At 34.7% G+C, this 14,069-nt stretch overlaps 2 protein-coding genes across 4 annotated transcripts in view; one reads left to right on the forward strand and one right to left on the reverse strand.

Annotated features, from left to right (window-relative positions):
* LOC132235397 (probable ATP-dependent RNA helicase DDX60) overlaps positions 1-7,199 on the forward strand; it is a 96,053-nt gene extending 88,854 nt beyond the window's left edge. For all 3 annotated transcript variants that reach the window (XM_059697681.1, XM_059697682.1, XM_059697684.1), the window contains 4 exons: positions 2,183-2,325; positions 4,243-4,394; positions 6,305-6,367; positions 6,467-7,199. In XM_059697681.1, coding sequence (XP_059553664.1) covers positions 2,183-2,325; positions 4,243-4,394; positions 6,305-6,367; positions 6,467-6,575 — 467 coding nt within the window. In that variant the 3' untranslated portion in view covers positions 6,576-7,199. The remainder of the gene's footprint in view (positions 1-2,182; positions 2,326-4,242; positions 4,395-6,304; positions 6,368-6,466) is intronic.
* Positions 7,200-9,217: 2,018 nt separating this feature from the next.
* The window catches only part of ANXA10 (annexin A10), a 65,364-nt gene continuing 60,512 nt past the window's right edge, over positions 9,218-14,069 (reverse strand). Inside the window, exons 10-12 of the mRNA XM_059695294.1 lie at positions 12,116-12,174; positions 9,994-10,116; positions 9,218-9,477 (exon numbers count right to left, since the gene is read on the reverse strand). Coding sequence (XP_059551277.1) covers positions 9,409-9,477; positions 9,994-10,116; positions 12,116-12,174 — 251 coding nt within the window. The 3' untranslated portion in view covers positions 9,218-9,408. The remainder of the gene's footprint in view (positions 9,478-9,993; positions 10,117-12,115; positions 12,175-14,069) is intronic.

A 14,069-nucleotide genomic window follows, 5' to 3' on the forward strand; every position in this document is an offset into this window, starting at 1 on the left:
CCTTGAGATGGGAAGATTATCCTGGATTAAAGTAATCATAAGAGCCCTTTTCAGGAAAAGAGAGAAGCAGAAGAATCAAAGTTAGAAAGAGGTGACATGAGAAAGATTTGACCAATCAACACTGGCTTTGAAGATGGAAGGGGCCACAAACCAAGGACTGTACCGCAGCCTCTAGAAGCTGAAAAGGGCAGGGAAGTAGATTCTCCACTAGAGCCTCCAGAGAACAAACACAGCTCTGACTAGACCTTGGTTTTAGCTTAGTGAGACCCGTTTTAGACTTCTGATTTCCAGAATCATAAGATAATAGTTGGATTGCATTAAACCATAAGGTTTGTGGTAATTTGCTACATCAGCATTAGGAAACAAATACAATTTATGAGAAATGACATGTGAATAAATAATACTGACAAATAATAGGCATAATTTTCCCAAAGATTTTTTTTAATTGAGGTGAAATTCATATACACAATATATAATTATGTAATTTCCAAGTACCATATAATACTGAAGTAGCATTTGGTTCAGTAAAATGTTGTGCAATTACCACCTCTAATTAAAACAAATAATGCAGATAATTATAGTTGTTAATAATTGAGAGGTTACTTATAAAAAATCCTAGCCATACATTTAATTTTGCATGCTTAAAAGTCAAACATTAGACATTTGTATTTTTCACCTAAATTGGGATCAACTGAACAATTTACAAGGGATTAATGTGGATAAAGTTGAATTAGAAAACATGGAAACATGGTATGTATCTTCTGAGTAATCAGTTGGATCTTAAGCAGAGATCAAAAGACAAACAGAAAGGCCAACAGAGCTTAACCAGTTTGGCTCAGTGGATAGAGCTTCGGCCTGCGGACTGAAAGGTCCCAGGCTCGATTCCGGTCAAGGGCATGTACCTTGGTTGCGGGCACATTCCCACTAGGAAGTGTGAAGGAAGCAGCTGATCAATGTTTCTCTCTCATCGATGTTTCTAACTCTCTACCCCTCTCTCTTCCTCTCTGCAAAAAATCAATAAAGTATATATATTTAAAATAAAAAAGAAAGGCTGACAGAGAAGTGTGTGTGGGAAAGGTAGAAATACATAGAGGAATAGATCCATAGAGGACACACAGGGAAGGAGAAGAGAGAGAGAGAAAGAAACGTAAATAGAGAAATAGGAAGAGACAAACACATGGACAGAAAGATAGGAGAGAGATATACAGACTAAGAGAGTGCGACAGAAAATAGACAACAATAGAGAACAGTACAAAATAACAAACATGATAGACAAAGGGAGGCAGAGAAAACAACAGAATAAAGGCAGTGAATTATTCAACGGGAAACAATGAGACACAGAAATAAGAGTGTTATTGTCACAGAAAGAAGTCAGAGAAGGAAGAAGTAGAGGAAGATAGAAGGGAAGAGGACAGACAGATGACAGATAGGTAAGTAGGTAGGTGTAGGTAGGTAGGTAAGTAGGTAGGTAGATAGATAGATAGATAGATAGATAGATAGATAGATAGATAGATAGATAGATAGTAGGGGACAATTTAAGATGGACATGATAATAGCTTCTTTCCCAAACTCACCACTCAGTTCTGGCGTGACATGAGTGAGCTCCACAAGACCTAGAAATGTTCCTCTGTTATTTTTGCCTCCTGATGAATGAAGTAGGGATTTCCTCCCTTCTGCTGGAATATGAATAATAATAGCATTAGTGTAAAACAGTGGGCATGATGTCAACTTTTAATCCTATTATGAGTAATTTTGCAATTTTTATAGGTCCATAGGATCTTGAGAAGAATGAACTGATAATGAAATTCATTCTAAAGTTCAGGTGGATGCCCCTGGTTTTTGACCTGGGGTCCTCAGATCCACTAGTGTCCAATGAAGCATGCTTTCTACTTTGTCAGTAGTGTCTTTCTAATGTTTTGAGTGTAGACAAGGACTTAGCCAATTGGACCAATTGATAACTACAAAAAATAGAACCACTAGCAGATGTCAGAATGATTTTAGCTTATGAAGATCTCAGTGATCATCTGGCAATACAACTCTTAAATTTTCCTCTCAAATACTTTTGTGTTTGTTTTTAAACAAATAATTTGCCTAGTACTAATGGTACAAACAAGTATGACTTGTTTTAAATCATTTAGTTTAATTATTTTCTTATTTGATTTTTCATTTGATTTCTTACTAGACTTTTCAGGTAAAGAATGTGAAGACTCTGAACTGGTTTCTCATTTGATGCCTGGGACCGAGAGCAGAACTGCTGTCTCCCCATTTGCTTGCCTGTCCAACATAACTGATCAAGATTTATTTGATGTTGATGTGATAAATGATGTATGTAAATTTTGATGTGTAACTTTCTTATATCCTGTTTATCATATAAGAGAAATAATTTTATTGATTATAATACTAGCTAAGAGTCCAGTAAAACACCGCCATCTTATTCATATTCTATAATGGTAGTAGTTTTCATTGAAGTGGGGGGGAAATGTTCTCTCTCTCTTTTTTTGTATACATAAGTAGTTTTAAAATAGAGAAATTTATTTAGATAACAAAAATAATGTTATTTTCTCAGTTAATAATCATGTATGAATTATGTTATCTTACTTATGTGAATCACTATAGCATAAGCCCTTACCACTCCAGGTGTGAACCAGAGACTGGCAACATCAGTATCACCTGCTAGAAATGAGGAATATTGGGAGCTATCTCAGAACAATTAAGTTCAAAATATACATTAACATGAAACAGACTTGTAGATAGAGAGAACAGACTGATGGTTGCCAGAGGGGAGGTGGATTGGAGGACTGGGTGTAAAAGGTGAAGGGATGGAGAAGCACAGATTGGTAGTTACAAAATAATCATGGAGATGTAAAGTACAGCATAGGGAACGTAGTCAATAATAACTCTGTATGGTGCCAGATGGGTCCTGGAAATATTGAGGGGAACATTTTGTGAAGTATATGATTGTCTAACCACTATGCAGTACACCTGAAACTAATACAAAATAATACTGAACATAAACTGTAATTGAAAAAAATAAAAATGTTAAAAAATAGAATAAAAAAAACCAAAACATTGGTGCCCTGCTATAAAATATTTGAGGAAGATTGTATTTGCTTAACTTTTGTGATCCCTGCACCTAAAAATGGTGCTCAGTGACGAGTAGAAACTCAATACTTACATATTAAGCACTTTTAAAAATATATATATTTTTATTGATTTTAGAGAGGGAGAGAGAAAGAGAGAGAGAGAGAGAGAGAGAGAGAGAGAGAGAGAGAGAGAGAGAGAGAAACATCAATGATGGGAGAGAATTATTGATTGGCTACCTCCTGCACACCCCATACTGGGGATCAAGCCTGCAACCTGGGCATGTGCCCTGACCACGGAATTGAACCGTGACCTCCTGGTTCACAGGTTGATGTTCAACCACTGAGCCATGCTGGCCGGAACATATCAAACACTTTAATTTTTAAAATTGACACAAGAGCTGCTCCCTTTACTGCCCTACAAGATTGGGAGTAATGAGACTGCCAGTCCTACCTTCACCCCTGACAGCTTATCCATAGCATGTTGGTGAAAATAAATTTCAATGGCTGTGAGTATATCCTTGGACAAAACCAGATACTTATATCCTGCAGGACAAAATAGATGTATGTGGGGGGAAAAAAAGAACAAGCACTATTATTGTTGCATGTAGCTGATCCTATCTAATAAAAGGGTGACATGCAAATTAAGCATCACTCTGTCACAAAGATGGAGGTGCTCATAGTCACAAGATGGTAGTGCCCAGTCCTCTCAACTCCGCTGGAGTCCCCCAGTCGCAGGGGGGCCAGGCCAGGCTCAGAACACTTGCGTTCATTGCAGGCCAGGCCTCTAGTACCAATAGAAGTTTGTAAGCTCACAAATATCTTTTAAGGAAAAATTATTTTTAAAATATTTGTAATATATTTCTGAGATGATAAAAGTAACTATGTCTCTTCAAATTCTGAATAAGTTAGATATATAGTTTTTGTGATTTTAAAAATATTTTTAATATTTTGAATATCGATGTTTTACTGACTTTATTTGGTCAGTTATGTTCAAGTTTGGAGAACTTTAAAACACTGAGCATTTGACAATATTTTATTTAAATATATTGGGTTGTTTCAGTTAGCTAGATGTCATGAACCACAATAATCAAGTTTTATAATAGATTGAACCATATCTCAAAAGAAAATGCTAACAGTCTAAAATCTCTGCATTCCTCAGGCTATGTTACGAACAATTGATGTGAATGTTCAAAACATCCCTTTCCTTTGCTTGAATAAATATGATACAAATGGAAGGAAGTGTCCATTGAATGGTTATGTATTGAACTTCTATAAAAACCGTTCCCTGTCAGCACTAACTTTGGATAATTGGTATGACTTTTTCTATTTTAACATCTTTATACTAGTAGACATATGTGTGTTTGGGTAATTAATGTTTGTTGTGCTGTGGCATTGTAACTTATAAGGATGATTTTAAGGTGCAGTGACTTAAGAAGAGTCATAAAGATGCATTTTACTCAAAACTATTTTAAAATACTACTTATTATTGAGGTGAAGTTCACATAACATAAAAATAACCATATGAACGTGAACAATTTGGCCACATTTGGTACATTCGTAATGTTGTACAAACAACTACCTCTATCTAGCTGCTAAACATTTTCCTTAAACCAAGGGTATATAGATGGATGATGCTTATTTTTTTATCCATTTGACCAGTCTTTTTCTTTTCATTGAATAAGTTAATTCATTTACATTTAAAATAATTACTGATGAGGAAGAACTTACTTTTCCATTTTTGTATTTGCTTTTTATGTCTTATACCTTTTTTGTTTCTACAGGATAGTTTCTGATAATTTTATCAATGGGCACATTTTCTTGTTTCTTCTCATGCTTCAAAATTGTTTTTGAGAACTGTACATTTGAATATTAAAATGTTGTATTTCTGAAATTTTCTCGATTTTCAGGTTTTGTTGTTTTTGTTTCTAGATGTTCATGATAGCTATTGTTTTGCTTAGTGGCTTTTCTAAATAAATTTTTTAAAGTCTGTATTCTTCATTGTGTGCGATCTCTGAAGTCCTTGTGTCTTTAGTTTGTATTCAGCTAGTGTTTTGACGAAGATGTTTTTGAACACAAGAAGGGGGGGAGAAGAGGAAGGAGGAAGAGGAGAAGAGGAGGAAAAATGAAGAAAAAATTTCTCCCAATTTTTGCAGTTTAGCTCTATGTTAAGATACTCCTATCCACACTAAGTTCATTGACAATTCTGCCTTACCCTTCACTTCCTGCTTGCACTAATCTTAGAGATCAGCCAGGGGGTCTTCTCAGGTATTTCCTGAGCATGCGTCCTGCCCTAGGTATGAGAATGGTTTTCTAAATGTTTAATATACTGGTTACTCTTTTCCAGCTTTTTCTCACAGGCTTTCATTATTCAATCATTTTGACCCAACTACAATCTTTCGCCCTAGGCAGCTGCAGTAGTTCCCCTGACTTTCCCTTTGTCCTTCCTGAGTTTCGAGCTGGGCAAAACACAGACAAGTGCCTCACCTCAGGCCTTCACACAGTTCCCAGACAGGTTAGAACAGACTGATGAACACACCCCTTGTTACTAAGGTTTGCTCTGCTCCCCCTGGAATCAGGGGTCAGGGCCACACTGGGAACAGAGACTGCCCCTGTGCTGGAAGAACTGAGGGGAGAGGGCAAATAAAGATCTCACAAAGCTTCCCCTACCTTTTTTAACCTTTTTCATTATTTGAGTTAAACCTTTGACTGTTTTCCAGAGCTCTAACAAGGTTGATTCTGACAGTTCCTGCATATATATATATATTTTACATTTATACATATATATGTATTATACATCTATACATATAATATATATGTGTAGTATATATATTGATGTTTCTGTGAAGAGATGGGTCCTTGGAGCTGCCTACACTGCATTTCAGTGGCATCTCTTATATTTGGCACTGTTTTGAACATGTGTGAAATACTTAAATTCAGTAATAATAATAATATGCTGATATATGAAAACTGCAAGTCATAATTTTTTTATAGAAATGATTAACCTCTACTAGTTTAGTCAATTTAGGAGTAAAATGAGCATAGTAAAATACTGGGTGCAAAGGACACAAACACTTCTCTGCAGTCTTTCCATATGTGTTTTTATTTTTTTGTGGAAAGGTCAGAATTAGGTAGTCACTTATTATTTCCTTTACTGTAGATTGATAACACACCAAAAAGCAATGTATTCTTTAAATGTTACTTTGTCTTTTTCCCCCCCATAGGTTAAATATGGGAGATGCTTTTACCCTTATCAGGGATTTTGCACTGACTGTTCAGTCCATCAGGTATAGTAAAGATTTTTGCATTTAAAGATCCTATAACCAGCAAAGTACCATTAAGTAGAAATAACAATGGTAATAATTTAAACTCTTAATCTTTTACAGGATTTCACTGAGTGAATTATGTGATGATGAAGATGACAATGTTGTGTTAGCATTTAAACAGCTGAGTAAAGCATTCAATTCAGTCTTAGGAAAAAAAGCAATAGACTGAATATTACATTTTATTCAAGTGCTGTGCTCCTAGAAAACAGAAATGGCCAAGAAATGTTCTTGCCCTTTTGTGTCTCACAAAATGGTTTACCGCAAAAAACCACCCTTTCTTCTGTGACATAGATTAGATTTACAGGTAACACCCTTGTGTTCCTATGATAATCTTCAATATACACTCCCAACTCCCATTCTTTGCCTCCTAAATGATTAGCTGAACTGTTCTCTCCTGCTGACAAAAACCTGCTTGCTTGCCTTGACCAATGTTAGTTAGGCTTCTCCCCTCCCCACAGGTCCTGGCCTTTAATCTACCCTTAGGGCCTTCCTGAAAATCACCTAGGGGCATTCTCCGATCAGCTATCTCTGATCAACTGTCCAATCTCAGAGCAACTATGACTAGGAAGCTCAACCAAAGACATCCCCAGATCACCACACATTCATGCCATTTCTTCATATATAATTATTTCTAGCCTTGTTTTTCTATCAATAGAAATTAAAATTATGTTCTGACTGACCTTGAGACCACCGAAAATCTCACAGGCAGAGTGCTTTCCTATTTCATCAGCGCCCCCTTTCCCTATTGCACTAGGCCTCGCTTGTAGTAGTAATTGTGTGTTTTTCTTCAAATAAAGCCTCTCATCATTTAAGTCTGGATTTGTTTTTTATTTGATTTTCTTTCTGTGCTGATGAAATAAAATGTATTACCTAGCTAAAGTGTAGATTTCACAGTTTATTGAAAAACTTATTGAAAGATGTCCATTGAGGAAATTTTTTATTTTTTATCTAAATTCTCAACAGCAATTCTAACAATTTTTTTCTTCCAAGAATTTTAGCTTGTATAGTAGCTATGTCAGATGTCTTGAGCAATTACTATTTTCAGCTTTAAATGTAATGATATTTCAAAAGATAGAAACCAAGCTCAAGTTAAAATAATATAACATCATATACCATAGCAATAAGTTGAATTATTTTATTTTATTTTTCAACAGCTTATATTCAATATTATTTTGAATTAGTTTCAGGTTTATAGCATAGTGGTTTGACAATCATATACTTTACAAAGTGATCCTCCTAATATTTCAAATATTCACCTGGCACCACACATAGTTATTACAATATTATTGATATATTCTCTATGCTGTACTTAACATTTTGTGTAACTGTGACTATTTTGTAACTACCAATTTGTTCTTAATCCCTTTACCTTTTTAACTCAGCCCCACAACCTCCCCTCTCTGGCAACCATCAGTCTGTTCACTATATCTATGAGCCTGTTTCTATTTTGTTTTTTCATTTATTTTTGTTCTTTAGATTCCACTTACAAGTGAAATCATACAGTATTTGTCTTTCTCTGTCTGGCTTATTTCACTTAGCATATTACCCTCTAGGTCCATCCATGCTGTAGCAAAAGGTGAGATTTCATTCTGTGGCTGAGTAATATTTCATTGTGAATCTTGAGAGTAATTTCAGAAGTCTGAATTGTCCTATGTTGTACCCAGGCATTGTGTGCTAAATGTCCTGTGTCATTCCTCCCATCAGACACTGGCTTCTGAGTACATCTTTCCTTTCTCCTGAGACCAGTAGAAACAGATCTACAGGAAATGGGCAATAGGCAACTAAAAAATGTTGCAGTGGAGTAAAGCACTTCTATCTGTTTCACCAGTTCATCTAGCTTTATTGCATATATGTCCTCATTTTCCTTGGGTGACTTCATGAATCACTGCTGTCCATGATCTCAGTTTTTGTGTTTCCTCTTACGTTGGGAGCCTCTGTTGTGGGCTCATCTCTGCTTTTACTCTAGGCTACGTTGTGGCATTAGTCTAGATTCTCCCCCAAATCTGACCTCAGTGAGTATTTTGTTGTTGTTGTTGCTTGCTGCTCCTAATTTACTGAATGTTGAAACACATAAGGGATCAGGCTAAACTGATGGCACAAAGCGTGTAGTAATTTTCAAAAGACTTTGATGCTGATGTTAAGAAGTGAAAACAAAAAGCAATGAGCAAATGGTTGTTTAGGCACCAACATTAAAAAAAAATTAGCTAGAAATAAATTGCGTTTACCAGAGTGGTTATCAAACACACACACACACACACACACACACACACACACACACACACACACACACACTTTTATTTTTACATCAAAGTGTCTTGCACATCTAAGTCTGACAAGCATATATCTGACTGCATTGTGCTGTATAATACCTTTCTTTTCTTTTTCTTTTTTGATCCTCATCTGAGGATATGTTTATTGATTTTAGAGAGAGAAGAAGGGAGAGAGAGAAACATTGATTGGTTGCTTCCCATACGTACCCTGGATCAAATCCACAAACTTTTGGTGTATGGGACAATGCTCCAACCAACTGAGGCACCTGGCCAGGGCCAGAACACTTTATCTGCTTTTACAGGTGGCTTTACATGTTCACTTTAGATTTATTGCATTTGTCCAAGAGTTTTAAAAATTCTTCTAAAGGGTGTGGCCACACATTGTGTTTCCATTGGTCTCCCAAAGCATGCTAAGGGCAGCCATAAGCAGAATCTCTTGTTGTACAAAGTCAATGGTTTATATTTAAATAAAATCTAATTCAAAGTAATAATTTTTTATTATTCCATTATACACAATTTAATAAATGTTTGATTTAGATAATAAGTAAAAACCCAGTCTCACATAAATGTATCAACACAGTTTTCTTTGGCTTAGAATAATTTTAAAGATAGAAGAGGGACTAGGATTCATAGTTTTGTTACAATGCTACTAACAATGCAAATTCACGACAAAATCTGTATTTGACATGTCTATAAAGAGGTGTGCACAGTGCTCCAAAGCCTTCCCCTGATTTAGTAGTCTTCAGCATCCCCAGCACAGATGGCAAGCAGCGCTTTCTCGTAGTGCCCTGAAGCAAAATTCTGTAAGAAATAATGCCTTTTAAATAAAATGTCACAATATTTCTAAAAAGAAGCATAACTTCTCTGAACTACAGTATGAAAGACCCATGGGCTATTAGCCTATTCAAAAGTATTTACTTTTTCATCTAAAGATTTTAATGTTTCCTGAGAATTATTCCCAGTGGAAGTTGCTGAAATATAATACCATGGTCGATAGAATGGGGTTTATATACAGTTGATTGAACCCTAATGTGTATTTATAAGAAGAGTAACTTGAAGTAGCATTAAATCTTCTTCTCAGCTTTAGAAAGAAGTTTCCTAATATTGCTATAAATCTTGATAGTGTGTGTGTGTGTGTGTGGGGGGGGCAAATTGGCAATATGCCTTAAAAAGACTTCTAAATGTTAACATTAATCAATGAAGTAATTCTACTTCATGAAATCAATCCAAAGGAAATACTTATCAATTATTTATGAGTTTATAAGTTTCAAAAAGAACCAACTATGGGTCAAAATAAATCATGTATGGGAGACTTACTTTGATATCATGAAATAGGGATTTTCCATATCTCTCTTTGTATCGTTTCCTGATGGTCATCAGGTCAATTTCACTTCTGGCAATGAGAATCCTAATTACAGTTTTATTATGGAAACCAAAGTCCTAAAAGATACAGAAAAGGGAAGAAAAAAAAATTAGAGAATAGTACCTTATAATTTATCTGTCTAACATAGACCCCTCTTCTTTTCTATAGCAACTTGCTCTTCTCCCTGCATCCCTCAACCACGGGCATCACCATTCAGGGAGTGCCCAAGTCAGATTCAATTATAAAAATTAAAATTTTAGGTACTTGAAATATTTGCTGATTTAAGCTCAAATACTGAAAAATAAAAATAAAAAAATCAATATTTGTGTACTAGCTTCAGAAAGAATAGTTTTACAACTTGTCTCTTTAAATGGAGGAATGGTGACATCCAGTGGCCAGTCAGCATAAACTAATATTTGATGTCAATGTTTTAGGTGCAGGCCCACTAACAAGCTGTACCTAATTTGAGGTGACTAAAGTGAGTGATCTAACCAAATTTCCATATTTAACTCACATATCATTCACTGGAGGAAGACACAAAGATTTTCTCTGGCCAGGGGTTGTGAACACAGCTTTGGGCCAATACTGTACAGTTAAGAGCCTCATGTATGACAAATTTAATGATTTGATAAATATATAATCCCCCTCTTTACTTTCATACCATTTGGGGGTGCACATAACTTCCTGTTTGCATTGCAACACACAGCAGGGGTACAGTTTTTATTTAGCAGAATAAGTAGCCCTCATGTGGGCATAATTAGAGTCGGTAATTGTGATTATGTTCCCATCTTCACTCACAGGTGAAGCTTTATTCTATTGTTGGAGAAGAAAACTGTTGTAATCATCTAATAGCATTACCCAATACACCCTTTTATATAATTTTTTAAAATCAAATCAACATTTTCTGCTTGGAAATAGAATAAAAGAGAAATGGAGGATAATGGACATTTAATCTTCCTTTTTGTTCTGAGGACACATAGGTTCTTGCACATAAATAAGAAAAATACTCTTTACACAATGTATGTAACAGAAATATTCTTGACAATTAGCATAATATCCCAGTGTGGTGGGATAAGAACTATAATTTTAACAAACTATAAGAAGTTTGTTAAAATTTATTTGAGAAAAAAATACTCTTACGATTAAAATTACCGTACTAGTGAATTGTTTTAAATAATTTCCATTGAGTTTTCAAGGCTTCGACATATGTATAATGATTTGTATCAGGCCTTTTCTTTTTCTACATATGTTTTGTGCACATAATGGATAAGGTATGAATTTTCTCAGGCATTTAAGTGTTAGTTTCTTTAAAAATGAATGAACCAAAAGATGTGAAATTGACTAGCATACTAAACTATTGAAAAACATTCTCACTTAACAAAAATAGTTTTAGAGTTTACTGCTCTCTAACTATATTTTTTGAGTATTATTTTTAAAATAAGATTTGATGTTTAAATATAACCACTGACATTATTTTGTGTTTTTAAATTTCAGGAATGTGCAATTTCTTACGCAGAGTATGTAATGTTTTGACATTTTCTGCTCTATGCCATATGTTTTGCACTTGCAATAAGTATGAGGTTAAGGTCTTTAGCAAGATACAAAAGCATTTAACTCAACGTGGTGACTCATTTGGTTAGAGCATCATTGTCCTGTGCACATACCTAGGTTTTGAGAGGCAACCCCTCTCTCTCTCTCTCTCTCTCTCTCTCTCTCTCTCTCATCCATAAACACATCCTCGGGTGAAGATTAAGGAAAAAAGAATGAAGCATTTGGATTTACCAGTTTGTTCAGTTGCTAAGAAATGCTAAAGCACATGCAGAAGATAGGCCCCAAGGAATCATATTTCTTAGGTTCCTCAATTTGATATAGAAAGCAGAGGATTATTTTTATTTGATGGGTATCATTTGGTATATAATATATTTTTCACTTGAACATATTTTCTTTTTAATGAGTATACTTGTACACAAGTTTAAAAATGACAATCAATATTTAAATAATGGAAGTAAAATTAGTAACTTGAGGAAGTAGACACGACTTCTGGAGAAATTTTTTAAATATGTGGGTCATACTTACATGGATTGCACTATGTAGTCTATAAGCAAAGTAGGCTGGTTTGTCTCGAACACAGAGAACTAGAAAAAAATCAGAGAAAAAAAGAAAGTTTGAGAGTGACAATATATATTTTCTTCAAAATTTGAGAAACAATGAGCACACTATTTTTCTGTTACAGTCTTGGAAAGGTCTTTGTGAGCTCTATGTAGGATCTGTCATTATATACTGTATTGCAATTTCAACATTGAGATTAGTGGTAACCAATAAAAAACATAAAGAAATAATATTATAATGATTAATTCAGATTTTCATTTATCTCTGTCTCTTGAAACTCTCTTATTTCCTCCATAAAATGTGTCCTCTTTATCTGAAAATTAATAGAGCTTCAAAAAGACCCAGGTTACCACCACTGTTATAGATTTTTATTACTGTAGAATTCAATGTGACATACCCCTTACAAGTGGTTCATCTTCCTGAACACTATTTTTAGGATATAGATTTGTGAATAGATCTAAATCTCTTAAGAAGAAACTATATGGAAAATAACTGGTCTATATCAGTGTTAGAAATCATTTCATCAAAACAATGATGGCATTAGAACAGCCTAAGAGTCTAGATAACAGTAGTCCTTGATAAAAGTCAGTTGATGATTATAGACATTCAATATTGTTTATTTGAATAAATCAATCAATTAAGAAAGAAATGAGTAATGTATGTATGTCTATAACTTCTATGCAAAATAAATAGAATGCTGCTAGAATGTAAGTGCCTTAAGGATGGGGACTTGTGTTGCTTTTGTTGTGGTTTTACTGTCCCCTATGCAGTGCCTAAATCAATGACCAAAATAATAAATAATTAATATGAATGAATGAAACAGTTAAATTGTTTTGTTATTTCTAATGTCCACTATTTCCTGTCTGACGCCCACTGCTTTGTGCTTTTTTTGTGTGTTTTTTATTTTATTTTATTAATTTTAATTATTTATTTATTTTTATTTTTTTTAATTCTTTATTGTTTAAATTATTACACATAGTATTACATATGTCTCCTTTTTCCTCCATTGACCTCTCCCTGGCCACCCCCCCATGCACCCCCCTAATGTCTGTGTCCATTGGTCATGCTTATATGCATGCATACAAGTCCTTTGGTTGATCTCTTACCCTCTGCTCCCCTGCCTTCCCTCTGAAGTTTGCGGTCTGTTTGATGCTTCTCTGTCTCTGGATTTATTTTTGTTCATCAGTTTATGTTGTTCATTATATTCCACAAATGAGTGAGATCATGTGATATTTATCTTCCTCTGACTGGCTTATTTCACTTAGCACAGTGCTCTCCATGTCCATCCATGCTGTTGTGAATGGTAAGAGTTCGTTCTTTTTACTTTGTTTGTGGCTGCAGTCTAGTGGAAAGAGAGCTCTATCTGGAGATTCAGATGGCATGGGTTCTAGTTATATCTTGATAGCTAATTAGTTGACAGACTTTGGAATAGTCGCTTAACCTCCTTAGGCCTTGTGTGCAAAATGAGGAGTTTAGATGTGAGTATGCAATTATTAAATTATATTGAAAATTTACTGAAATGTATGTACATTATTCTCAGAAAAATACACAAGTGTTCATATTTTGTATACTATTTTAGGGATTTCATAGAACCCACCAAACCTTTTTTATGGAACCCTAGCTTAAAATTTCTTAAAATTCTGTTATTTTTCAGCTTCCATGCCCATGTATGTCTTTGTCACTTTAGAGATGGAAAAACCACAATATTCATTCATTCAACAAATATCTGAGTACTTAATGTTTGCCTACTAAAAGCAACATATTAAAACGATCCCTCATTTGTAATGTTTGCAATGTGTGCTCTCAAGCCATAGCACAGCACAGAGGAAAGCTTGGGAAGTTAATAGCAGTTTTTACGGATAGTTACCACTGTTTCTCCTTTATGTAGGGATACTTTCATTCACTTAGGAAGAAGCGGAAA

The sequence above is a fragment of the Myotis daubentonii genome, chromosome 5 (assembly GCF_963259705.1).
Source record: "Myotis daubentonii chromosome 5, mMyoDau2.1, whole genome shotgun sequence".
Lineage (NCBI taxonomy): Eukaryota > Metazoa > Chordata > Mammalia > Chiroptera > Vespertilionidae > Myotis > Myotis daubentonii.